Genomic DNA, 25,108 nt, shown 5'->3' on the forward strand with positions numbered 1-25,108 from the left:
CCTTGAACGTCAAGGGATGAACCTGTAAATACAGTAGTGCCCCTCTGCGAACATGTAAGATAACCCAATTTTAACGGGGTGTTCGCATAGGAATATATGCATCTTTAGTCTCACGACAAAATTATGAGACGTATCATCCCAACTATCAAGTTGAAGTCGGAAGTGTTTTGTTGTTTTGGTTTTTCCTTTTTAGGAACTGCTTACATCATCATAGATTAACACCTTGACACCTTGACACCTTGACACCTTGACACCTTGACACCTTGACACCTTGACACCTTGACACCTCGACACCTGATCTCCGGGCAATAAGGTGAGACACGGTGATATCATGGTTCATACTCTTTACAGACTTATGAGTGCATATACAACGCCGTCATGGTATTCCATGATTGGAATCGGAGACCCTCAAGACTTCCTAGGCGAATACGACCTCAAAAGGTTGACTTGGGACACGGAACATCACAACCCCCGAGTTGGTATTGCGGTCAAGCGGTTGGGGGTCGTTCGAACGTAGTGGGTCACTAGCCCTGAGAGGTTATTGTGGCCTGCTTTGGCTTTAAGAAGTGTTGAGGGTAACTGGTGCCTGGTGGACGTATCGTTGGTACTCCGCAGGCCACCCGGAATCAGGTCCCATGACTCAGGGCATGAGATGCGAGGCCATGACCAGGTCAGGGCCGTAAGTCGGAGTCACTGGAGTCAGTAAACGGGATGAATGGGGCTGTTGGAGTGGCCCACTGGGGCTATTTGAAGTCCAAGTTAGTCTGTAGAGAGAGAGAGAGAGGGAGAGAGGACTCGGCAGAACGTGATCCGTAGCCGATGATTGGGCGGTGTTGAGGGATTCCATTGCTCTCTCGCATCGCAGTGATCGTCCTCTTCCTATCTCAACTTAACTTCATTTCTGTCCTTTGCGGCTGTTTGGTAGTCAGGTACTACCCCCGTGTCTCCGCCTCCCCGCCAACTTGTCCCCTTAGCTTCTCTAGCATCCAACTCCAACATTCGCCCTCCGTTCTCCTCTCCCCCTCTCCCTCTCTATGCCGCGTCGCTAGTCGTTGAAATCCGATTTTTGACCTGCCCTTTGAGGGCATCCGTGCCACCATGTCCTCCCAAACCCATCATGGTCATTCCGCGACGTCACGTCAATTCCCCGCCTACAACCCCGTCGCCGCAGCGACTGCACCTGCGGGGACCTTGCTTCCGGGCACCAAGGTGCAGGTCGGCAGTCATCGCGTGGTAGTAGAAAAGTACCTCTCTGAAGGTGGCTTTGCTCATGTCTACGTTGTGCGATTGCCGCAACCTGTTAATGGCACAGAGACCGCCGTGCTTAAGCGGGTTGCCGTGCCTGATAAAGCGGCCCTCGCTAATATGCGCACCGAGGTCGAAACGATGAAGAAACTCAAGGGCCACCGGCATATTGTGAAATACATTGATTCGCATGCTTCGCAGTTGCGCGGCGGCGGATATGAGGTGTTCCTGATTATGGAGTACTGCGCGGGCGGGGGTCTGATTGACTTCATGAACACCCGGCTTCAGCACCGTTTGACCGAGCCGGAGATTGTGAAGATTTTCTCGGATGTGGCTGAGGGCGTTGCTTGTATGCACTACCTCAAGCCCCCTCTTCTCCATCGTGATTTGAAAGTTGAGAATGTGTTGATTTCGGGCAAGGGGAGCTCCGCCACTTACAAGCTCTGTGATTTTGGATCCTCCGCACCCCCTCGTCCTGCTGCTACCTCGGCTGCTGAAGGTCGTTTGATCGAAGACGATGTGCAGCGGCATACGACATTGCAGTACCGCAGCCCGGAGATGATTGACGTTTACCGGAAGCAACCCATCGATGAGAAGAGTGATATCTGGGCACTTGGTGTGTTCTTGTACAAATTGTGCTACTATACGACTCCCTTTGAAGAGGTTGGCCAGATGGCTATTCTCAACGCGACCTTCAAATACCCCTCCTACCCATCTTTCTCGCCTCGGTTAAAGCTATTGATTGGTGAGTTCGGAAATACTTTCGAGGCTGACGAACCGGTACTAACACATTGGCTCAGGTTCAATGCTGAAGGAAGACCCGCGTAGCCGCCCGAACATATACGAGGTAGTGCGTGATGTGTGTAAGATGCAAGGCAAGGATGTTCCGATCAAAGACGTTCGTAATCCATTTTTCATTCATGGACATTTGATACTGACAAGAGGTAGATATATTCCAATCGCTCTGTCTCCGAAGCGCGCAAGTACCAGGAGCTTCCTCCTACGCCCGTAGAAGCCCCGGCTCCTGGCGCAACTTTCACACCTCCGGTGCAGGAGACCGAGATCATTCCAGAGATTGCGCCTATGCGTCGTGGTAGACCAGGGAAACCCCAGTCGTCTCACGCTAGCTCCGCGCGACCCAGTCCATCACCGTATCGTGCCTCGGCTGGTAGCTCCTCTTCTGACCCATTCGCTGTTTTAGATGGTGGTGCTTCCAGAAAGAAGACGATAGAGGAGACATCGAAACGATTCCCATCGTTGGACCAATTTGATATCTTGCACGAGAAGGGTGATACGTTCGAGTTTGAACCAACTGTGGCAGAATCGAAGACCGAGGATGAAGGTCTTTCTCAGCGACTCACCAATGCCTTGGCTGACGACGCCTTTGCCCGCCATCAGTCACCCGAGCGCGAACAGAAACCAGCTTTCAAGCGGCCATCTGAAGCGTCGCCCGTGCGATCTCCCAATGCCCGCGAAGTGCCTACACGGCCGCCAGCCCCCTTGTACCAACCCACTCCCCAGCGCCCAACAATGGTATCGACCGGTACTATGACTTCGCCCGCTACAACACCTCGTCTGTCTGAGCCGAAGATCTCCAGTCGTCCGATTTATCGATTCCCATCGTCCGACACCGAGCGTCCTTCTAGTCAACCTCGGAAGGCAGAAGACAAGGCACCGTCGCCTCCATTGTCAAGCCTGAAGCCGGAAGCCAGCCCCCGCCTGTCATCTGACCGCGTTTCGACTTTGTCTAACTCTGCGCGGCCATCCATGGAGACCTTGCGACGCCCATCCGGATTAGAAGTAAATGATTCCGTGGGACGCTCCAAGTCTGCCGCACCAAAAGCTCGTCCCCTTTCAGTACAATCGCCTGCGAGGTTTGACTTGTCACGGGATTCAGAAAGTCCCCGCTCCTCTTTGGATATTTCTCGTGCCCAGTATGAAATTGGTGCACCGCTACGATCTGTTCGTACCGAAGTTGACCGGGAGGCTGATCGGGCTAAGATTTCATCGGACGTCGATTATCTACGAGCCATGGAGGAAGAGGAAAGTAACCGCAAGCGTGAGAAACGCTCTAGCGGTAGCCACAAGCACAAGCAACGTGGCAGTCTCTCCAGTCTTTCACTCTCAGGAGGCAAAAATCTGTTTGCTGGACGATTCGGTGATGCTTTCCGCCGATTCGAGGCGGGTAACCAGGACAAACCCTCAACACCATCATCTGAGGGAGTGCCCCAGCAGGTTTTGATCGGGGGATCTGATTCCGGCGAAGAGGGCTTCTTTCCTGACAATGAAATTGCTTTGGAAGACGCAGACCGCGACGACATTTCACCAGAGATGCGCCGGGAGCTGGAGCGCCGTCGACTCTCACAAGAAGAGAAACGAGTTGCCACTGCTGCAGCTGAGTATCGGCGCCGGGTTGCTGAAAAGGGTGACGGTGGAAGGTCAGCTAGCGATGGTCCTCGCTCCCGCACCATCCAGGACAAGATGAAGTCCTTGCTCGGAGAGTCTAACAAGCCCACCGCCCCGAAGACAGCGACTGGATATGGCCGGTTCACAGAGACTTCCTCTCCTTTGCAGGCAAAGCAGAGTGAAACCCAACCCATTCCCAGTCAAATTCCCGCATCTAGAACATCTGGTCCTAGCTACAGCGCCCGCGAAGGTTCCATGGCCCCTCCAGACCGCCGGGAAGACAACAGCGCACCAGCGGGACATCCACAGTCTGGCAACACCACCAGCTACCCGCCCACGCAACGCCCCACAGCCAGACCTACCGCGCCGCCCAAGCCCAAGAACTTGCGCGTTGGCGCTGACACCTCGCGCCCCAGCAGCAGCAAAGGCCACGGTCAGAGTCCGTCCTTCCAAACAACCCCCGCAAGCCCTGAAGACTGGGAAGCCAACTTTAGTAAGCGGTTCCCCAGTCTCTCTGGAATGGAGATGGAGACGGAGATCGAAATCCCCAAATACGCTAGTTTGCGGACCCGGGAAGTGTAGAGTACAGGATAGAAAGTCTTTTGTTTCACATGATGCGGTTTCAGCGTGTGTACGTGTTCGCCCTTTCGGCGCATCTCCGGGAATGACTGGTTCCCTCGAGCCATGCATATATAGACAGTGACATATTGGACCTTACATAAGGACTTTCTGATTTTTATCCAACATTAAAATATCTAAGAAAAGTAGCTGTTAATATTTGCGCATGTGCTTTGATCTATACGATCTCGCTCACCGCCTTTGTTTTCTCCCCGCAACATCAAGACAAACCTCACTCGATCCTTGCTCAGTCTCATCTTCTTGGCATAGCCGAAGCTATGGCACCCGTAACACTAAAGACGGTTGATGGTAAGTTTATCCTGACCGGCGCCGGAAACCCAAAGCTAACACTCTATACAGATGACCTCAAAGATGTCATCCAACATCTCTTCGAGATCCAATCCGCAGTCCACGGTTACCTAGGCCCAGAGACACAGCAAGAGCTAGTGCGAAAGATGTACGTTATCAACAATGCCACTCGACCGATTTACAAACCTCAGTTGCTCCACATCGCGCTCAAACCCTCAAGACCCATCTCCATGTCACTCCGCAACCCCAAACCAACATACCAAAAAGTAATACTTACAAGAGTTAACAACGTACAACAGCAAAAATCTCACACAAGCTCTCTCAACCCTCTCAACACACACGCAACCCCCTTCTAACAGCGAAGCCCAACAGGAGCAAAGCCAAAACACAGACCCATCAAACCCGCCCTTATCAAGCATCCAACTCCCACCGGAGATAATCGACTATGTCGATTCAGCCCGCAACCCAGACATCTACACACGTGAATTTGTCGAGCTTGTTCAGCGTGGCAATCAGGATTTGCGTGGGAAGCGGGAGGCTTTTGGGAGTTTTCGGGATGTGCTTGCTCGTGAGATGAGGAGTGCCATGCCTGAGTGTCGGGGGGAGGTTGATCGTGTTGTTGTTGCGTCTGGGGGAAAGGTTCCTGGTCCTGATGGTGGGAACTGAGAATGGGGCAGACGATATGTCTGATCCGGGAGACTCGAGATTCTGATGTGCTTTGATTGCTACACCGGTATGGCGGTCGTGAAACTGATGCATTCATTGGCGTTCTTATTTCTTTTCTTGTGGCATTATGAGCGTGGCATTCATGGGGCTCTGCCTTGGGTTAGACATTTACGATTTATGGGATTTCATGTGCTTTCTTGGGTTTGGATCTTTGCTCTCTGAGCTTTTGGGTGCGTGTAGAACCTTATGATCTCTATGCAACGGAATGGCATGAGGTAAATCTCACATACGCGCTTAGGCGGCAGGGACAATTGACGGTTATAAGCCTGGCAAATACTTTTTTTCGATGCCATCCAGGATCTCACTCGCCACATTCCGGTCTGTAAAGCAGATGCTTGGGCATTGCCGGGCTAGGGCTAACGAAAGTCTGACTGACTGGCTTGGGATCCCCAATACCCTACTATGTATGAGTTTCAGCCACCCCCACAAAGCTCAGACACATTAACTAGTTAAGTTAAGGTGGATTGACGGCCTGAGATATAAGGCGGTAATATCCGATGATGTTGGGGGCAAATCTCGGAATGAGACTTTCCGACTACCAATGCCAACTCGAAGAAGCCGATCGGCGGCAGCATGCGTGTTCTGCCGCCAGAAAAAGGTCCGGTGCTAAGTTTATAAAGGCAGAATAAAGGCTGATAATCAGCAGTTGAAGTGTGATGCACAGAGACCGCAGTGCAGCAACTGCCTGGCCAAGGGCATCGACTGTCAGGTAGGTCCTCTACTACAAAAGCCAAGGTATAAAATATATTCTCCCGGACGATTCATATAGGGCTGACTATACAAAACCAGGCCAACCAATGACCGCATTGCAAGACTAGAACAAGAGAATGAAATACTCCGACAGCAATGCACACAGCTACGGAACGGCAGTGCCGGATCGACTGGGAGAGTTCACTCGGAGCTAGCAAGTCCCATCACTTTGGCCAGTCCAGTGCGAACCTCGTTACCATTTTCAAGGCCCGGAGGCGGCATTGGTCTCTCGCGGAATGATTCTTCCCATGAAACCAGAGATGCATCACATCCAGAAGTTCCGGAAAACGACCACCGGAATACATCCTTATATCATGGTCCAACGAGTACAGTCTATGATGATACGAGTCCAAATTATAGCAGACAGAATCGACCAACCGCGGATGATCATTCTATCGAAGAGATGACACGGCATCTTCTTTTCTCGCAGACCGCGAGGCAGAGTAAGTCATACCGCATAGAAGATCCATCGGCCTGACACTAATGGAGTGTTTACAGGACAACTCGAGTCACTCAATCTAGCTGCAGGAACCCTCGACTTCGACGGCATTGATCCCGAATTAGGCATGCACCTCCTTGCTATATACTGGAGTCGTCAACTATACACAGCGCAGATAATCTACCGGCCAGCATTCATGAGAGATATGGCCTGCGAAGGGCCGTATTTCTCCAAGTTGCTGCTAAATGCGATATACTTTGTAGTGTCGAAGCATTGTGATGATCCCGACCTTCGCTCAGACCCAAATGATATTACAACTGCAGGATGGAAGTTTCGTCAACGGTTCACTCAGCTGTTGCGAGATTGCTTTGACAAGAGCGAGATCACCACACTCCAGGCATTGTTGATTATGTCTAATGCTCTTTTTTCGCGATGCGACGAGAGGAGTTTGTCATGGCTTTATGCTGGCAATGCGTTCAATATGTTCATTGATCTCGGATTGCATGTGCTGCCTACCCCGGATAGTATTTCTGCCGAGGAACTTGAGATTCGGAAGCGAGTACTTTGGGGTGCATACTGTGAGTCTAGCATCTCCCCAAAGAAATTGACGAATCAAAGTTGATGTGTCTACAGTAATTGATAAGATCCAATGCCTTTTCCAAGGAAGACCGCCTCTTCTCAACCATGTTAACATGAGGGCATCTTTGGATTTCTTGGATGATTACGATGAACTGGAACCCTTTCAGGATATCTCATATACGGCCATAAAACCAGATAAAGTGACTCCCTCATGGAACGTATCATTGCTTACAAAATTCTGTGCATTGACAACGATCGTCGAACGAATTCTCTGCGGAATATATTCCGAATCTCGAGACTCAACTGTCACTCACAGAGAGAGTGTCTCGGAGGATATCAAATCTCTGTTGAGAGAATGGAGACAAAACCTGACACCTCAGCTTGATTATCTATCCTTTCCAGGTCAATCAGTTCTTCTGCCCCAGTCGGCCTGTCTTCTGTACGTAACCTTACATCCAAAGCCGAGACAAGATAGTCCAGCTGACAAACTCCAGGGCTTTATTCAATGTGCTGATCATTCTGGTACATCGACCGCTAATCACAGGCAGCCATGGCGGTGTGATCAATACAACAACTGCCCACGAGTCAGTGAATGCCTGCACGTCAGCCGCGAATCAGATTGTTCAAATATTGCATGATTACTCCCAGCACTTCTCATTAAGCAGCGCGCCATATATGTTATCCTATGCCACTTACATCAGCGCGACTATCCACGCTCGGATTGTTGCTCAGAAGGGAAGCAATTCTACCGTTTTTCAGTCTTTAATGCTCTGTCGCAATATCCTCGTTGAGCATACGCGTCTCTATGCTGCTGCGGAGAAGGCCAAGGAGAATTTGGACAGACTGATTTCTCATTTGGGGATCAGTGCCCCGGATGAAAATCAGCGTACAGGGATTTCTTTGCAGAGTCTACCGGGTGAAAGTGCTGCTATGGAAGAATTGAGCAACTCTACTGGTGAACAAGGATTCTCAGAGCGTGTCGTTGGCTTCGGATCTCCATTGCTCAACCTGGAATTGTCCGATCTTGATCTTGAGGCGATTGCCCAAGGCTTCCAGGTTGATGTGGAATCACTCTCTTTCTGGCCTTCTCTAGGTGCATGAATAACGATACAATTGATAAATGAAGCTTATTCTAAATATCGTCTATTCTATCGTTTCACGGCGGACACCTCTAGTTACCATAAGGCCCAGAAGCAGTCTTCCCCGTCTTCTGAGTAACAATTTGCATCTCACTCGCCAGCGAGCTAGTCAAAGCACCAATATCCGTAACGACATTGACAAAGTCGTATCCAAGATCAGCATATTTCTTTGCCTGAGTTCCACTACCACAATAAATACCAGCCTTCTTGCCAGCCTTGTGAGCCGAAGCCAGAACCTTCTCAATCGCCTGTTCCAATTCAGGGGCGAAAGTACCAGTCAGTACAGGGTGCCCAATCCCATTGCCGAGATCGAATGGCCCCACAAATAACAAGTCAAGCCCATCAACAGCGGCAATAGCTTCGACATTGTCAAATGCTTCTTTGGTCTCAATTTGCACAGCTAGCAAGAGGTTGGCATTTGCCTCGGTGAGATACTGTGTAGCAGTCACGTTTGGACCAAAGCGTTCCATTGGGAATGGCGAGCCAAAGCCTCGCTGACCCTGTGGTGGGAATCGACATGCCTCGACGAAGCTTTTGGTGTCTTCGACTGTTCTGACTAGAGGGGCCAGAACTCCGTGCGCACCCGCATCCAGTGCGCCTAGATGACGTTTAGAATATCGAGGTGAAGTGAGGATAGACTCCTTACGTTTGATCATCCATGACTGGAAGTCCGGGACTCGGACAATGGGACTGACTCCATATGAGGTAATGGCGGGGACGGCTTCGTGCATTGCCGCATCTAGAAGATCTTGAGTATCACTGGGATCTATCTGACTGAGAATTGCATACCGTCGATGTTGCCATGTTCACAGTCCACCAGAACCCAATCGTATCCGGCTCGTGCTAGAGTGCGCGACATGTTGCTACCGGGCAACATCTGCCACACACCCAGTGCGAGCCTGCCCTGACTGAGAACTGATTTGACGTGGTTGGTTCCTTGCATTGTGAGAGGATGAATGAAAAAGCAAGAAAGGAAGAAATGAGCACAAGTCAAAGTTGTATGCCAGGAAAGACCAATATCCGGCCGATGACTTCCCGAGAGGCAAAACTCATCCCACTTCGTCGCGACATCACCACCCCACGCTGTCGGAAACTGTTCAGCCGACCTCCGCAGTTCCCAGACGCGAATGAACGGTCGTCCATATATAATCTGCCATTTCCCCCCACTTAGAATGCTCTCAACATACTCTTCCATCCCACGTCATGGCATGCTCAGACAAAAAGTCCTGTGAGGGCTGCTCATGCAGCAATGATGCTCCTCAGCCCCAGTCCATCAACATTGAAGATTGTCTCAGCGAGCTGCAAGCTCTGCGACGACGCAATCAAGAATTAGAAACCCGCATGGGTGTGACCAATGACCGCGACAATGCTCAAGTCCCCGTCAAGCAACCAGGTCGAACACTGCGATCGTCTTCGTGGTTTGATTGTGCCAGTAACCCTGGAATGACGGCCATCTATATGGAGCGGTATTTTAATTACGGTATCACGAGAGAGGAACTCATGTCTGGGAAGCCCATGATTGGAATTGCTCAGACGGGTTCCGATATTGCGCCCTGCAATCGCCACCACATTGAACTCTCGAAGCGGGTACGGGAAGGCATTCGGACTGCTGGTGGTATTCCATTTGAATTCCCTACGCATCCTATTCAGGAGACTTCCAGACGACCTACTGCGACTCTTGATCGCAATCTTGCGTATCTGGGGTTGGTGGAAATTTTGACTGGGTATTTCCTCGATGGTGTTGTGTTGCTCACTGGGTGCGATAAGACCACGCCGGCTTGTTTGATGGCTGCAGCTACTATGGTGAGTACCATTATTCCCGGGAAACCAAGGTATCAAGGCTGACTTTCCATAGAATATTCCTGCTATTTGTATGAACGTGGGTCCCATGCTCAACGGCTACTCCAAGGGAGCCTTGACCGGCGCAGGCACTGTGTTGTGGCATGGGCGAGAGCTATATGCCACAGGGGAAATTGACGAGCATGAATTCATGGACTATGTTGCTAGAGGGTTAGTTCTGACCAACCATCCAAGAAAAAATATCGAAAGCTAATGGGAACCCAGAACACCTTCAGTCGGCCACTGCAACACCATGGGAACTGCTTCAACAATGAATGCCCTCGCGGAATCATTGGGAATGGCACTTCCAGGATCAGCAGCCATCCCCGCAGCATACCGCCACAGAGCCCAGTGTGCCTATGAAACCGGTCTACGGATCGTGGAGATGGTAGAGGCAGATCGGAAGCCATGTGATCTGATGACTAGAGAGGCATTCGAGAATGCCATTGTGGCAAACGCCGCTATTGGTGGCAGTACCAACGCCCCTATTCACATTAATGCCATTGCCCAGCACGCAGGCGTGGAAGTTTTCATGGATGACTGGGACACACTAGGATCCACCATCCCACTTCTATTGAACATGCAGCCCTCCGGAGAATATCTCGGCGAGGAATACTACCGTGCCGGTGGCCTTCCGGCTATCATGGCTGAGCTGCTAGATCAGGGCAAGATACATGGCGATGTCTTGACTTGCAATGGCCAAACCATGGCAGAGAATGTCCGTGGGAAGCACTCCTGGGACCGGAAAGTCATCCGTCCTTATGACGATCCTTTAATGAAGGATGCTGGCTTCGCTCATCTCAAGGGAAATCTCTTCGACTCTGCAATTATGAAGACATGTGTGATCTCGCCATCTTTCCGGAAACGCTATCTTTCCGACCCCAAAGACCCAGAAGCATTTGAAGGCTCTGTTGTAGTCTTCGACGGACCCGAAGATTACGAACATCGTCTGGAAAGCTCTGCGCAGATCGACGACAAAACAATTCTCGTCATGCGCGGTGTTGGTCCGATAGGGTATCCCGGTGCGGCAGAGGTCGTCAACATGCACCCGCCTGGTCGGCTTCTCAAGGATGGTATCGATGGACTGTTCTGTATCGGAGACGGTCGACAGTCCGGAACATCTGGGTCTCCCTCTATCTTGAACGCGAGCCCTGAGGCCGCAGCCGGTGGAAATCTTGCCATCCTCAAAGATGGAGACAGGCTTCGCATTGACTTGCGGAAGCGACGGGTTGATCTTCTCATTAGCGATGAGGAAATCACACAGCGGAGGAAAGAGTTGGGTGTTAATGGATATACTACTGCTCCTAGTGGCACTCCATGGCAGGAGCTGTTCCGACAGGAAACAGCGCAGTTGAGTGAAGGTATGGTGATGAAGAAGGCTGTCAAGTATCAAAAGCTGGCCCAGAACGGGCCACCGCTTCGTCACAATCATTGATGTAATTATTGAATGTAAATCAGAATCGGAATTTATCACTGTTAATATGCCTCAAATAATTCCTGAAACATACTTCTGAGCTCCATGATTAAGATTGCTCTTGCTGCATAATATACTCGGAATCATCCCAAAGTTCACCAAAAGCACCAGCCTGCATCATATTCGTCCAGAAAATCTGGTCATAATCGAAGGCAAATGACCCAGGCAAATCGCCAGTCCCAGCCATGGAGCCCAGCAGCATATTTTCGCCAGACATGACATTCCCGGTGTCATCCCGAGAATTTGGGTTGGAACCATCTTCAGTCTCCATAGCAGCCCCCGTTACACTCTTCCCAGTTCTCTGTCTGACCAGATAACCAGGAAGGGCCTCTCGAAGAGAAGCGACAAGAGCAGGAGCCTGCAAAACCCTTCCACCCTCCAACTCAACCCTCTCCCTCGCCCCCCAAGCCTTCAAAAGCGAGTGCGCAAGAGCAACATGCAACGGACTCCGAAGATTACGACTTAAATCTTGATGATAATGACTTTGGCAGATAGCGTCCCAAGCTCGTTCACAAAGATCGCCTGTGATGCGGTGACGGAGCTCGTTCGCAAGGAAGATGTATCCCGGTAAGGGAATATGCATTTGGCTGTACCAAACCAGTCCGCGCAGACTTTCCGTGGAATGAACGGTATTATCTGATTCTAGCATTTGGATCGCAGCCAGAAAAGCCGCGTCTTGTCGTTCTTGCCCTGGATCTGGAGAGGAGGCGCCTCTGCAGACGAAGTCTAGGACTCGGAGTTTGTGCATGGATACGCGGGTCATTAGGAGGGTGAAGAGTTGTATGGGGACTTTGGTATCACATTGCTTCAGATAAATTGTTTCCATGTGTTCAAAGTAGCGGTTGAGGCTTTCGGGGGTGTTTGGGTTCGAATTTTGGATGGTAGAGTCTGTGGTGGACGAGTCATTGCTTAAGGGTGCGGTCTTTGGGACTTTTGGGTTTGGTCGGATTCCATCGGGTGCTGAAGCAACCGTGATTTCGATCCGCGTGAGTGCGAATGTCATCTCGGTAAGACCGGGAGATTGCACTGGTGGCTCTTTAGATTGAGGGTGGAGGTCTGTATCGTTCACGTTGAGGGGATACTGGCAATCTGCCCCCGAGGAAGATAACGCGTTTATTGGGGATCCGGTGATCTCAGCTATTCGCTTGTCTAGAACGACTACTTGCCACCAAAGTCGTCTTCTTTGTTCGGTGTTGAAAGGAGATAGGCCGAATTGGGCACCGTCTCGATGCAGGCCGATGCGGGTTGCCATGCGCACAGCGATGCCAATGAGACAGAAGAGAGATCGGGGATCAATGCAAAGCCTCAAATTTATCTATTAGAATCATTCATTAACAATTTCCGGGATGTGTAGCACTAGATACTTTTCCTTGTTCAAGGCTCACGGAGTGATAAAAAATTTAGGCAGTGTAACTTACTAGATATAAGAAGTAGGCTTGAAGAACCATCAGATCCGACGTTTTCATAAACTCAGCTTCTATGAGAGCTTGCTCCATACCTCCGCGATATCGAGCAAAAGCAGTAGACTTGTCGACCCCAAGAATGTTTTTGATGTCTTTGTCATCCATAGAACTAATGGCCGTGAGGTATATTCCAAACATCAGAGCACTCATAGGCTTCGGAATGCTGGCAGGGTTGGTACAAGCTTCAATTATCTGAGGCTGAAGCGTAGGAACATGGCTGATCTTGAGCAGAGGATTCACGTTGGTTATATAGCCTTGCCATAATTGAAAGACCTGAGTAGAAGATGGATGCGAAGTAGGTCCAGTCTTTGAACTACCCGCGAAGAACGGAAAGCTGCTGTTGTCACTGAACATGGTATCAAAGGCATTGTGGACAGTTGGACACTCATTTTCTTCGTCAGAAGAGTCATGGAGCATTTCATCGGTAGCTCGATACTGCTATGGTCAGTTATGCATGGCATTGATGTTCTGTTCCGCGCCCTACCTCATTATAGTAGGCGAACCACTTGGAGTCTCTGGTGGTATGTAAGCATGTTAGAGCAATAGGAAGAGATTCAAAGTTGAAGACTATAGAGTCATACATAGTTTAATCCTTACCTTTCTTTACCTGTCCTTAACGGACGTTCATTCCGGGGGACGGGATTTGGGGATATCTCCTTGCTGCGGGGCAGACTAGGTATAACAGGAGTATCCTGATCAACAAGGAATTGAAAATCAATTCCATGTTGAGTCATAAGCTCTTCATACTTTTTGACTCTTTCAGCCAAGTCTTTACCCGGAGACTTTGGGGTATTTCGTTTCCCACGAGGCCGCATAGGAATAGCAATGCATTCAGCATTTGCTTTAACACAATTTCCACAGGGCTTCTGCTTGTCACAGCGGACCTTTCGTCTCTGACATAACATGCAAGAATGTCCCCTCGTGATACCGGACATGTTGAATTTCTCTGTGTGGTCTGAAGTGTAACCAAGGTCGCGGTTTGATACTAATCTGCCAGGCCACCCTAGCATGAGATAATACTCACAAAACGTGATGCTTTAGAAACCACGCTCAGATTTAATGCCCAAATATTCAATAGCGAGTGAAGTCTAGTTGAATATCAGAATGCAAACGTTGGGGAGACGTCGGTCCCGAACTCTTCGGTCCCGACGTCAGACCACGCTAGTCCATAAACGGCATCAGCTGGCCCATGTTGGGGTATAGTTTTGTATTTGCGATGAATCTTTGCTTTTGCCCTTATAGCCAATCAGTCAATCTAAAGTCGACGATGATGGCATGGGGGACATTTAACTTGGCTATTAGTATATGTGCTTACTGTGAACTCAGTCCTCCAGGCTCATTTCGCAAATCAAGGCGATAATACAGGAGACATCCCGTTAAGAATGGGTGGCTCGGCTTTGCAAACGCCCCCGCCGTCACCAGTCTCAAGCTGGGGTATGGACGAAATAACCCGCGGAATCTTAGCCCAGATTATCTGGGCTGCATTACGTCTTACGGCATACAGTGGTGTAACGAAAGTATTTGGCCGGTGGCACTTTCGGCCTTGACCCACTTATAATTGCTGCCGGCTGGAAACTTCGGAAATCCATTCCATTAAATGGCTAGTATGCCATCCATTATACTGAATGATATCTTGAACCCGTTATTCGAAATTATATATACTATATAGCGTATATAATGACTAGCGCGTTGAATGGAGAGGTTCAGATCTCTAATTATGGTAGGCGGTCTAGATAGAAGATGGTAGGATAAAAAGTGGAACCCTAAGTTTGACCAGCCAAATACTTTTGTTACACCACTGTAGATCATGATGAAGAGTATATTGTATCCCTGTTTATTTCACATATGCAGGATCCTAATGGGTGCGCATGTTTGCCCTATTAATAAGGACAAAATTGGAGCGGAGGGGACAAGCTGCTCACCGCCACTGCAAAAGAATATTTGTGCTCCTCTCTTTATCCAAGGGCACATTCGGATTACCTGGGTGAGATACGGTGCTATATAACAGGGCACTGAAACGAGGCCTACATTTCGATTTGCTCAGTCTATCAGGATCCTAACTATCTTTGACCCAAGAACGATGTGGGAATATTACACAGGAAAGACCGTTTTTATAACCGGAGGGTCGGGCTTTGTGGGAACAACTTTGGTCTATCGTCTTGTTACAAAAGCTCCTGCGGCTCACATCTATCTCCTCTGTCGAGGGGGTCTACCGTAAGATTTCTACTTATCATTTCTACTGATCGCTTCCCTTGAAACAGACCAGAGAGCTTACTATCACCGATAAAACAGAAAATTGATTCGCAAATGGGACCAGTGGCTTCCACCCCACGTTGTGAAGAAAATGACAGATCCCCAACTCGTTACAGTCATGGATGGTGATATGCTCAAACAAGGCCTTGGATTGAAAGCGGAAGAACTTGCTCTGCTCCGTACCCAGACTAATATAATTGTGCATTCGGCGTCTTCAATTGCTCTTCTCCAACCAATTGAGAGGCTTGTTGGCCCTATTATCAGCGCCACGGAGAATTTAGCCCAGCTGGCCATGGGATTTGATCGGCTTGAGTGCTTCGTTTTTGTCTCGACGGCATACTGCAACGCTCATCTGTTTGCCCAGAGTGATGGAACCTCGACCCTGAAGGTACAAGAGTCCTTGTACCCGCTGAATTGTGCGGGAATGGGCAACGACGCAGAAATAGATCTGAAGAAAGAGTGGCAAGATGTAAAAAGCATGGGAAGCTCATCTGCATGTCGCAATAACGACTTTCCTTGGCCCTACGGATATGCAAAACACCTGACGGAGCGCCTTTTGGACTATACATTTGCTTCTTCCAACATACGTTTGCTTATTATACGACCTTCCATAATCGAGCCTGCTCAATGTTTCCCATATCGCCAGTTCTGCATTCCCATGTCGACTCCTCATATCATCTTTACGGCAGCACTCGCTTTAACTCTGTCGCGGAACATATGCTTCTCCTCGAGATTTGACGATCCATATCATGACTCGAGTATAGACTATGTACCTGTGGATGTTGTTGTGGACCGAATTCTTGCTCATGTCGCGTACGGGACTCATGGCCCTGTGCATACTGTTGCAGGCCCTGCACGGATATCTTTTCGTGACACATGGGAGCGCACACTACCTCTGCGTCGGATGCCCTGGGATCTGCACCTAACATGGACGCGCCAGTCATGGCACTCTAAGTCTATCCATCCTCTTGGCCGGATTTATCGTACTGTTGGGACATCTTTCGAATTTACGGAGGCGAAAACCATATCTCTGTGGCAAAATTTATCTGACCTCGATCGCTCAGGTCTTCACCTGTTTGCTGATCTAGATATTTTGTATTACGACCATGGGCACGTGCGGAGCGACCATCTGTGGGAAAGCATGATGCATTTGACCAAAAATCGTCGTTGGGCTCGAAGACTCGTCAAGCTTCTGTACCGTTCTTTGGACAAGTCTTCCTCTTCCAAGATCGAAACACCGGGGTGTGCATGTCTTACAATAAATGAGACCCTGGCTACACAGTGAGCTCCATTACTTGTTTTGAATATCCAGCTAGACGTGCCTAGATATACGCCGCGGACTATCTGAATGCGCAGGTCCTTAAGTTATCACATTTCTTACCTCATGACTGCCTATCTTCGCTGATTTTGGCCACATGAGATACCATTTATCCAGTTTTATTTGTATGCATTTGAAAAATTGTAGATTCGAGTTTGGTGACACGGTCGGCTAGAAGTGGGACAGCGTCGCGATAAGCTGTTATGAGCCAGAAAAAGGGTTGTCTTGATTTTAGAGGTAACACAGCTGGCCACATATACAGCTTCCATTCTTACTTGATTTATTCTTGTTTCTCTTATCGACAGATGATTTATTTCTGACGTAGCAGCGTTATTTCCGATCTGCAAACAGGCCTGCAAAGTCTACCAGCTATGAAGGTCTAGGAGTAACTAGAATGGGAATCCCAGTATCACTCATGGGCCACGGACAAAGCCTTACTGAAAAATAATTTTGTCAGGTCGATTGTAACAGTTCACCCTCTATGAACCAGTAGGAATGATGATGCTGCCCCAATTGTATACCAAATAACAAAATTCAATTTAGTTCAACATAATTTGCTAATTGAAAGCTCTTTCAATTGAGGCGACAGATAGGTGAATAAGAGCTCTCCATCGCGGCTTCCCCTATTGAGTTCCCAACAAGACCAACTAATCTATCCTCCTCCACGGCCTTTTTGTAAACACAAATGTTCTTCTTCCCTGGAAAAATCTAGCGGGCAAAACATTCGTGGTGATGTTTGCCTTTGTGTCGCTAGTTTTGCTTTCCTCATCTGCGAAAGCAAGTTATGTGCAGCATTCGAATGTTCATAAATTCCCCCATGGAACATTTCAGTTGCGTCTTTCCCCAATCCACCTAAGATTGAGTTTCCCCCTGGGTGTTGGCTTATGAATCCGGAGATATCATAGATCACGTTGTTGATACAAGTCAATTTGACTTCGGCCGTGTTGACGTTTTGAAATTCTTTCCAGGTCATAATTGGAAGTTGGTCCTCTGGAATGCCCCAGGAGATCTTCCTGGCTTCATTGTTCAAAGATTTGACACGCTCTTGCAAGCGACCCTTGGCAATTTCATTCTCTGGGAATTTATGTAGGTCGTACACCAAGCCGGAGATTGCTAGCACTTCCAAGAACCATTTTGTTGGATCGAAGTCAAACCATCGAATGCCATTACGGTAATCATTTGGAAATTCATGATGAAAATTGTGATAGCCTTCACCAAGAGTCATGATTGCGGCAAAGAGGTTGTTCCTCGGTGAATGCTTGCTTTGGTATGGCTGGTCTCCGAGCCAGTGTGCCAAAGAATTAATGCAGTAAGTGTTCTGCTGGACGACAAACATGCGGAGACATCCGGCATAGACGAAGCCTCCCCAATAGTCGCCCCAGCCAAATCCGGCAACTATGGTAGGCACGATAAAAGTCATGACTAGAAACAAGGAGACGTAGTTCTTGTTTTGCCATACGACAATTTGATCAGAGTCGAGGTCCTCTGTTTTCACCTTGCCAAAACCTTTACGGTCTTGTCTGAAAATAAACCATCCCATGTGGGCATGCAGCAGCCCCTTATGCACACTGTAGGGATCGCTGTCGCTATCAACGTAACGATGGTGGGCTCTGTGATCCCGACTCCATCTTCGGATCGAACCCTCCACAGCTGCAGCGCCTAAGAGTGCCAGGAGAATCTGAAGTGGCAACCGTGCCGAATATGACTTATGCGCCCAGAGACGATGGTATCCTTATGCGCATGTTAAGAGTTGTATTTACACCACGTAATCGCACAAACTACTTACCAGCAGTAATGCCCATTGCACTTAAAAACCAATATAAACAAGACCAGACAAGCGTCATTCCATTAAGAGGAACATTTAATGCCAGTCCGCATCCTAGTAGAGGTATCCCGATGGCTATCACAACATTTGTCAAGTTGACAGAGTCGATCAATTTTCGAAAATTTGAAAATAGTCGTATTCCCGCCAGATTTTTCTCTTGTGGAAATTTCTTTTCTAGAGGCATGTTGCAGGTGAGCGCTCGGTGAGTAGCAAAATTGGAGGTAAAGGTAACATGAACCGAGGATATGAAGTAGCCAATCGATCAGTGTTCCGAATTTATGAAGTCAGGCAATTCCTCTGATCTTAAAAGCCATACGGCAAGAAATTGCCATCTTATAGCTCTTCTCTTTTACAGTTCAAGTAGTTACAAATCAGTGGTGTAACAAGGTAAGTTTTTGGCTGCGAGTACTTGGACCCATTTCTTTTCTCGGCAATGATGAGCTGCTCTGATTCCAGCACAGTCGTAAGCTTCGTGTACTAAAACTTGGAAATGTTCTTCTGGCCCTCCTGCACTCCTGCACCTATTCGAAAAAAAGACGTCCCTTGCATCCTGTGGCTTCTTGCTGCAGAAAATGAGAGAATAAGTTAACCGCTGCTCTGCGGAGCACAATTACAAAGACAAATATCGTCACTTCAGCCCTCCATGTGTCCGACTACCTAGCTGCCTTTCACGAAATAATTTGCGACCATCAAAATAGCCTTCTGGTTTCGGTAGTCAATTTTCGGCCGGACTATTGAACTTTTGCGCGATCAGGCACTGTATTTTCGACAAGGATCCTGAGCATCCGTGGAATTAGCCCAATGGATGCAAAGTTATGGTCACTGTTCTTATCTCGCTTGATTGATCCTCCAATAAGGGTCGTTATATCGGTGCTACTTCAACTTAAAATGACAAAATTTCTACTCATTTGTTGTGTACTGCGCGTCTTCAATAGTCATTATGAGCTACGAGCCCATGATGATTTGATATGGATACAGTCGGGAAGTCGTCTCACCGGCCTTCTCCTTATGTGTGATTGGATGTATGTTGCGTGCTCTAAAGAGATACTTAGGGCATAGGCTGAATTTCTTGTATGTGTAGATGGAATGGGACCCATGCTATTCTCACCACTAAGTGAGATGTCTATGATTGGCCGCAATCCTCCATACATCATTTCATTCGTTGCCTTCGTTGTTGTATCTATCCGAGAGTCGTCGATGACTTCCCAGCCATCACAGTACTACGTTTCTTCCAAGGATTCTTTGGCAGTCCATGTCTGGCAACTGCTGGTGCCTCTATCGGGGATATCCATCCACCAGGTTACTTTGAATTGGCGATAGTCATTCTGGCAAACTATTTGCATGTCTGCTTCACTACTGCTTCTTCAAATCCGTTTGCTTACAGAGATTCTATCGGATGCTATTCTGATCCCTCAAGCAAAAGGTACCCACAACAGTGATTAATTCGATGAGCTGAATCATATCTGCTGGTTGAAAACTATCGTCCAATCAATCCAAAAACTAGTAGAAATCACTATCAAGCATCTCTCTATTGCTTTTACGTGCGTGTACACATCTTTTATCTATGCGATCTACTCTTCCTTCTTCAAGGCTTTCCCCCTCGTCTATGTGGGAGAATATCATGTCACCAGTGCCTTTTGGGTTAGTGTTCCTCGCCCTTATTATCAGCTGCACCACCAGTTCCGTACTTTACCTTGTATACCTTCATTACTATTTACGCCACCAAAATCCGTTGGTAAACTCGATTTTATCCAGTCAGGAGGTTGCAGTGATTCCGGCTCTACCAGGGACCGTGTTAGCTCCAGTGGGACTGTTTCTATTTGGGTTGACGGAGCAACCTACCATTTACTGGATTGTTCCCACTATTAGGATTGTACTATACAGCAGTTCAATCTTCGCTATCTACTAATGCCTGTTGGTATATATTCCCCGATCTTACCCAACGTAAGCAGCCTACGCTTCGACTCCGAGGCGATAAACCTTGGAGTTCAAGTTATAATATGAATTATAGCTAACGTTAACGTTATTTCCTAACCTCGATTAGCTGGTACTCGATCAGCTGGTACCTGCTAGGGTGTTGCGTTCGTCGCCGGAGTTTTCTCAGAATTTTATAGTCCAAACGGATATGTCTCCCCCTTTCCAAGCGGCGTATCAGGTTGAACAACCTCAAGAGAACTGACAGCCTGAGTCTCATCAAACCAGATATAACCATCGAATTGCTTATGAAGAAAGACCTGCGAGTAGTGGGAGATACGCTCGGTATCAGGCCGATAAATAACCCCAATAAATCGCTGCAGCCGCTGTTCAGCAGCTAGGGCAGCTCGCAGAGATGTATCTATACGATTTTGACGTAAGTCCAACACAAAACTGGGTACTTCAGTATCATGGGCGATTATCTCCCAACTATCATCGTCCCATTCATGGGCAGCCGCGACTGTTCCAGTATGGGTGCCACAGCCGAGGATAGTGACATTCTCACGACCTAGTCGTTCACGACAAAGCTGTCCAATGTTCAGTTCCTTACGGCGGAAGCCCATACTAGTGTATCAGGAATCTCTGACATGGGAATTATGTGCCCACACAATGGCCTTCTGTCCTTCATGATGCTGCAATAGTCGCTCCAATGTCTCAAACATATGAATGGCACGCAAGTTCCACGAGCTCGCGGAGCTGTAATACATGGCCTTGTAGTTTTTCTCAGCATCACGAATCAAATAAGCATTCTGCTCACCGCTGTGATACTCATCGCCGTCACGCAGACCACGCTGAGAGTATTCAAGCCGTCTTTCCAAAAGATCGGACAACATCTTTATCACACGCTCTTCACAGTCCTCCATTCATTGCAAGGATGCTAGGCCATAAACCGTAGGATCATCAATCCAAGGCTCCAGACATTCGTACCGTCTCCGAGCTTGCTTGCTCGCTTGTGTATCTACTCGATCCAAGTAATCAATCACAGCACCGATGGAGGCTCCCATGCTGTACAGATCCAGCTCATAGAAACCAGCCCTTCTCTCGGGTGGCAGCCGCTGATTTCGATCACGCATCCATTCTACCAGCTGCTGCATTTCAAGAGTTACTCCACATCCATGTTGGAAATCTGTTGAAGGGCGCTCGTATCCCTTGGCGATGCCTCCAAGTTGTGACTTTGGCCCGGGACGCAGGCGCACGTATCGATTGATCGCTTCTGCGTCCGGCCAGTCTGCTTCCACTGCGACCATTGTGTAGCCATGTCGTTCGATCAATCGCTTGGTGATTTCTGCTCGTGCGGAGTAGAATTCAGATGTTTCGTGGCTGCCATCTCCTAACAGCATTACTTGCTTGCCTGCGAAGCTATCGAAATCGGATGCGAAGCTTTGGTCTTCGATTGCAGGAAGAGGCTGTATTGCTGAATTGAAAAGCACTTGTAGTTTTGACATTTTTTTGGATCTTAGGAAGAAGGAAGCTGATCTCATGAACCCTTAATAGATGGACTCAACGGATGCCGAACAATCAGGAGGCATTGAATCTTTTCCTGCTGGTATAGATACATCTTCCATCTCATCATGCAAAACGACATAGTTTTCTTCTCTAACTTTATTTTTCCCGGGAGATTTCCTAGCGAATGGTTGATATCGGGGCGACTGGAAAGTCATGATGACTTCACCCGTCGACACCGAAGCCTAATGCGACAACACCAATAAGCGCAAGAAAAGCTCCTCATTGCAAAAGATGCAAATTCAATGTAATTTTTCGAGGTCTCTCAATATATCTTCCTTAATTTCCAGACAAGCATTCCACAAGCTGAAGAACCGCACCCGTGTTCAATCGACTTTCTGCACATATACACCCAGAATGGCTCTCCCAATTAGTAGCCCATCCCCACGACTGGATCGGTTCGAACAAGCCATGGAATCACTCTACGGCAGTTTCACCAGCATAATAGAGCCAGCAGACTGGGATCCACCACCCAGATCAGGCGGCCACCGAGGTCGATACCTATGGACAGACGCGTTCGGTGTAATCAACTTGTTGACAATGCACATCCAGTATAACATATCCACCGAACCAGATCGCTGGGACAAGCGATACCTCGTGCTCGCAGACCGTCTGATCAATACCGTGCATGATGTACTTGGAAGAACTCGCGACGGATGTTCCAGGCTGCCAGGAGCGACAGATGCCAATCCGCTGGGTGGGGGGTTACGAATTGGCAAGACGGATGATCATGGCCCAGATACAGATGGGCAATACCACCACTACCTCACTCTTTGGATGTTTGCGCTGAATCGGATGGCGAGGGCTTCTGGGAATGTTGAGTATAACAGACAAGCGGTGCAACTGGCCAAAGCGATTCATGCAAAGTTTTTTGTTGATCGTGTCACTGCTCGTCCGAGAATGGTCTGGAAAATGAATATGGATTTGACCAAGGCATTGGTTGCATCAGAAGGGAATTTGGATCCTATTGATGGATATGTTGTCTTTCGCTTGCTGCAGGCTTCGTCCGTGGAGTCTGGTGATGGAGAGGTCTTGGCCGAGGAGATTTCCGATTACAAGCGCGTTCTGAAAAGAAAAGGGGAGCATTACGTTTCGAGTGACCCCTTGGATTTGGGAATGACCTTGTGGACGGCACATTGGTTTTCTGAGCGAGAGGCATGGGCTGCAGAATTGGCTGGGAGATGCTTTGAACAAATGTGTCAGTCATTGTTGTCGCTTGGGTTTGTGACATGCTAACTGATACTCCAAGACAATCTATTCGAAATAAACCGCTATCTGGAACGGAATATCAAATTTCGCTTGGCTTTCCGTGAATTTGGCACCTGCATGGGCATAGAATGCCAGGCCAAGCAAGCCAACGAGAAAGAGCGCGCTGTGGATTTGAAGACATTCTCGGCTGCCATTATTGCTGCTTGGGACCCTTACATGGAGCTCGCTATCGCTGATGATCTGACCCCGGAAGATCTGAGGCCTATCACTCGGGTGATGTATGCAGCTGCGTTGATTCCAGGAGGTGAGTCTGTCCGTCCCGACACCTTGATGATTATACTAATGCCATGTTTATCGATTGTAGCATTCCAAAGTGATTACCTGGGCCCCGAAGCTGAGCCAGTACCTGAAAGTTGAAGAGACAAGACCAAATCGCTGTACACAAATGCCGCACCGGAGATACCAATGATGAGGGCTGGATGGAAACTACCTCTAATTCTTATATCATATTAAAATGAAGACTGAGAGCAGCATGGCCCTTGGTTCCTCAACCCAAAACAATGCAATCTATCATTACTTGGCATATTCCATACATATGAACAAATGGCATGTCGAATACACAGTATCTATACCCCTGGCTGTCCAACAATATTTCTCCATGACGCCAATCGTCTAGGTAGGATATATATGGCGCAAATAGTGCTCAAAGCAATAGAGAGACCGGACCACTAGCCAGATGAGTTAGCAAAAAGAGAAAAAAAAGCAAACAAAGTCATGAGACTGGGGAAATATACGAACCTTTTCTAACCACGTATGGAACCAAATGGCAGTCATGAAGAGCATCCACCACCCCAAGCCAACAACACCCCAAACAAGACGAAGCGACCAGGTTCTAGCAAATCCGCCGTCTTCAGTGGGCTCAAGCACAGCGGTACTATCAGCGTCACTTGGCTTGCGCTCGCGCCCCACGTCCCCGGTGGGGCCAAAACGCGAAAGAAACGCAGGCGCACTTGCACCGACAGCTTCGAAAGCCAAAAGTCCCGTGGCAAGTACCAACATGAGGACATGTCCACTGATATCATGGCCGCCTCTCCAGGCTCCACCGGCAGCCTTGCATGTAGCAGCCGTAAACAGGGCTTCTAGGTCGGCGGTCCCAGTGCTCATGTCCGAGACTTTCTCAAACGCATGCTCGCACTTTCCGCCCGTGGCCACAAATCCACGGTCAATAACCGCTGGTCCGAAGAACCACTGTGTTGACAGGTACCATGCTGTTGTTGCGAGTGCGTAGCGCAGAATGGCTTGGAGGGTGCGGCGGAAGCGGGTTTCTTGTTGCGACAAGGACTGTGGGTGAGATGAGGAGTAGAGGGGTTGAAATATGAGGAGCGAGACGAAAGCAGCCGTAGTCCAAAGCCACCCGATTTTCACAAAGTACACATTGAAGATGTTGTTTTTCCGTGCAAAGTAGTTGACTGGGCTTTCGGTGAGGTGCAAATCCGAGGCAAGAGAAGGGACCAGGGGACTGGCGGGTTGTGTATCTCGCGAAGGATTCGCTGTGGGTGAAATGATCGAATACAGCGACCCGAGCAATAGTGTTGCAGGGTATACAAGCAGGGCAGCCGGAGGGAGGGCGGCAGTTCGCGAGGTGGCTGCGGCCATGGTCGCAAGCACAACGAGTGTTTTGAGGGCAGGGAGTATGCGCAACAGAGTAGGAAGAGACCGGAAAATTGAAGTACTCAGATCAGATCGTGGAGCATGGTGCAATTGAAGTCGAAGCAGGTTAAGTCGGCCATTCGAACGGATGACATCAGGCTTTGCCGAGGCAGCTACATTGACACCTTTATGCCTCAGGCACATTTTAACACCTGAATAATGTGAGCCTCAGGCAGCAAGTACCTCAAATCAACTGCTTATAGTTTCTTACAAATGGGAAGACAGAAGAAACATATCGGTTTGAAATCAGAGTGAACTAAGCTTTCTTCATTGAATTCCTGCAGCAAATAATACACAACATCATGCGCATCAAGCCACTCATCATTTTG

At 48.7% G+C, this 25,108-nt stretch overlaps 11 protein-coding genes across 11 annotated transcripts; 6 read left to right on the top strand and 5 right to left on the bottom strand.

The window, feature by feature from the left end:
• Positions 1 to 1,098: 1,098 nt before the first annotated feature.
• Positions 1,099 to 4,233, top strand: N7511_009991 (putative serine/threonine protein kinase; the record flags this gene model as incomplete). Its single annotated transcript, XM_057132368.1, has 3 exons — positions 1,099 to 1,990; positions 2,046 to 2,143; positions 2,194 to 4,233. 3 exons carry the CDS (start codon positions 1,099 to 1,101, stop codon positions 4,231 to 4,233), a joined length of 3,030 nt encoding a protein of 1,009 aa, XP_056980356.1.
• A 314-nt stretch (positions 4,234 to 4,547) lies between these two features.
• Positions 4,548 to 5,244, top strand: nut2 (mediator complex subunit NUT2; the record flags this gene model as incomplete). The annotated part of the gene is made up of 3 exons (XM_057132369.1): positions 4,548 to 4,578; positions 4,630 to 4,726; positions 4,878 to 5,244. 3 exons carry the CDS (start codon positions 4,548 to 4,550, stop codon positions 5,242 to 5,244), a joined length of 495 nt encoding a protein of 164 aa, XP_056980357.1.
• Positions 5,245 to 6,457: 1,213 nt separating this feature from the next.
• N7511_009993 (fungal specific transcription factor domain-containing protein) lies at positions 6,458 to 8,173 on the top strand (the record flags this gene model as incomplete). The annotated part of the gene is made up of 4 exons (XM_057132370.1): positions 6,458 to 6,497; positions 6,553 to 7,071; positions 7,127 to 7,511; positions 7,567 to 8,173. The coding sequence occupies 4 exons, from the start codon at positions 6,458 to 6,460 to the stop codon at positions 8,171 to 8,173; spliced, it is 1,551 nt and encodes a 516-aa protein (XP_056980358.1).
• A 70-nt stretch (positions 8,174 to 8,243) lies between these two features.
• N7511_009994 (HpcH/HpaI aldolase family protein) lies at positions 8,244 to 9,154 on the bottom strand (the record flags this gene model as incomplete). Its single annotated transcript, XM_057132371.1, has 3 exons — positions 8,244 to 8,809; positions 8,858 to 8,950; positions 9,001 to 9,154. The coding sequence occupies 3 exons, from the start codon at positions 9,152 to 9,154 to the stop codon at positions 8,244 to 8,246; spliced, it is 813 nt and encodes a 270-aa protein (XP_056980359.1).
• Positions 9,155 to 9,414: 260 nt separating this feature from the next.
• Positions 9,415 to 11,485, top strand: N7511_009995 (IlvD/Edd family dehydratase; the record flags this gene model as incomplete). Its single annotated transcript, XM_057132372.1, has 3 exons — positions 9,415 to 10,014; positions 10,067 to 10,221; positions 10,276 to 11,485. 3 exons carry the CDS (start codon positions 9,415 to 9,417, stop codon positions 11,483 to 11,485), a joined length of 1,965 nt encoding a protein of 654 aa, XP_056980360.1.
• An 88-nt stretch (positions 11,486 to 11,573) lies between these two features.
• Positions 11,574 to 13,922, bottom strand: N7511_009996 (uncharacterized protein; the record flags this gene model as incomplete). Its single annotated transcript, XM_057132373.1, has 4 exons — positions 11,574 to 12,839; positions 12,943 to 13,422; positions 13,472 to 13,554; positions 13,610 to 13,922. 4 exons carry the CDS (start codon positions 13,920 to 13,922, stop codon positions 11,574 to 11,576), a joined length of 2,142 nt encoding a protein of 713 aa, XP_056980361.1.
• Positions 13,923 to 15,331: 1,409 nt separating this feature from the next.
• Positions 15,332 to 16,525, top strand: N7511_009997 (uncharacterized protein; the record flags this gene model as incomplete). The annotated part of the gene is made up of 1 exon (XM_057132374.1): positions 15,332 to 16,525. One exon carries the CDS (start codon positions 15,332 to 15,334, stop codon positions 16,523 to 16,525), a length of 1,194 nt encoding a protein of 397 aa, XP_056980362.1.
• A 685-nt stretch (positions 16,526 to 17,210) lies between these two features.
• N7511_009998 (acyl-CoA desaturase) lies at positions 17,211 to 18,567 on the bottom strand (the record flags this gene model as incomplete). The annotated part of the gene is made up of 2 exons (XM_057132375.1): positions 17,211 to 18,289; positions 18,345 to 18,567. 2 exons carry the CDS (start codon positions 18,565 to 18,567, stop codon positions 17,211 to 17,213), a joined length of 1,302 nt encoding a protein of 433 aa, XP_056980363.1.
• A 1,924-nt stretch (positions 18,568 to 20,491) lies between these two features.
• On the bottom strand, positions 20,492 to 21,802 carry N7511_009999 (putative erythromycin esterase; the record flags this gene model as incomplete). Its single annotated transcript, XM_057132376.1, has 3 exons — positions 20,492 to 20,921; positions 20,964 to 21,148; positions 21,248 to 21,802. The coding sequence occupies 3 exons, from the start codon at positions 21,800 to 21,802 to the stop codon at positions 20,492 to 20,494; spliced, it is 1,170 nt and encodes a 389-aa protein (XP_056980364.1).
• Positions 21,803 to 22,217: 415 nt separating this feature from the next.
• N7511_010000 (uncharacterized protein) lies at positions 22,218 to 23,486 on the top strand (the record flags this gene model as incomplete). The annotated part of the gene is made up of 3 exons (XM_057132377.1): positions 22,218 to 23,058; positions 23,110 to 23,373; positions 23,434 to 23,486. 3 exons carry the CDS (start codon positions 22,218 to 22,220, stop codon positions 23,484 to 23,486), a joined length of 1,158 nt encoding a protein of 385 aa, XP_056980365.1.
• Positions 23,487 to 23,695: 209 nt separating this feature from the next.
• On the bottom strand, positions 23,696 to 24,923 carry N7511_010001 (putative inositol phospholipid biosynthesis protein Scs3; the record flags this gene model as incomplete). The annotated part of the gene is made up of 2 exons (XM_057132378.1): positions 23,696 to 23,797; positions 23,868 to 24,923. The coding sequence occupies 2 exons, from the start codon at positions 24,921 to 24,923 to the stop codon at positions 23,696 to 23,698; spliced, it is 1,158 nt and encodes a 385-aa protein (XP_056980366.1).
• Positions 24,924 to 25,108: the final 185 nt, after the last annotated feature.

This window comes from Penicillium nucicola (genome assembly GCF_028828085.1).
Source record: "Penicillium nucicola strain IBT 29836 chromosome Unknown utg000010l, whole genome shotgun sequence".
Lineage (NCBI taxonomy): Eukaryota > Fungi > Ascomycota > Eurotiomycetes > Eurotiales > Aspergillaceae > Penicillium > Penicillium nucicola.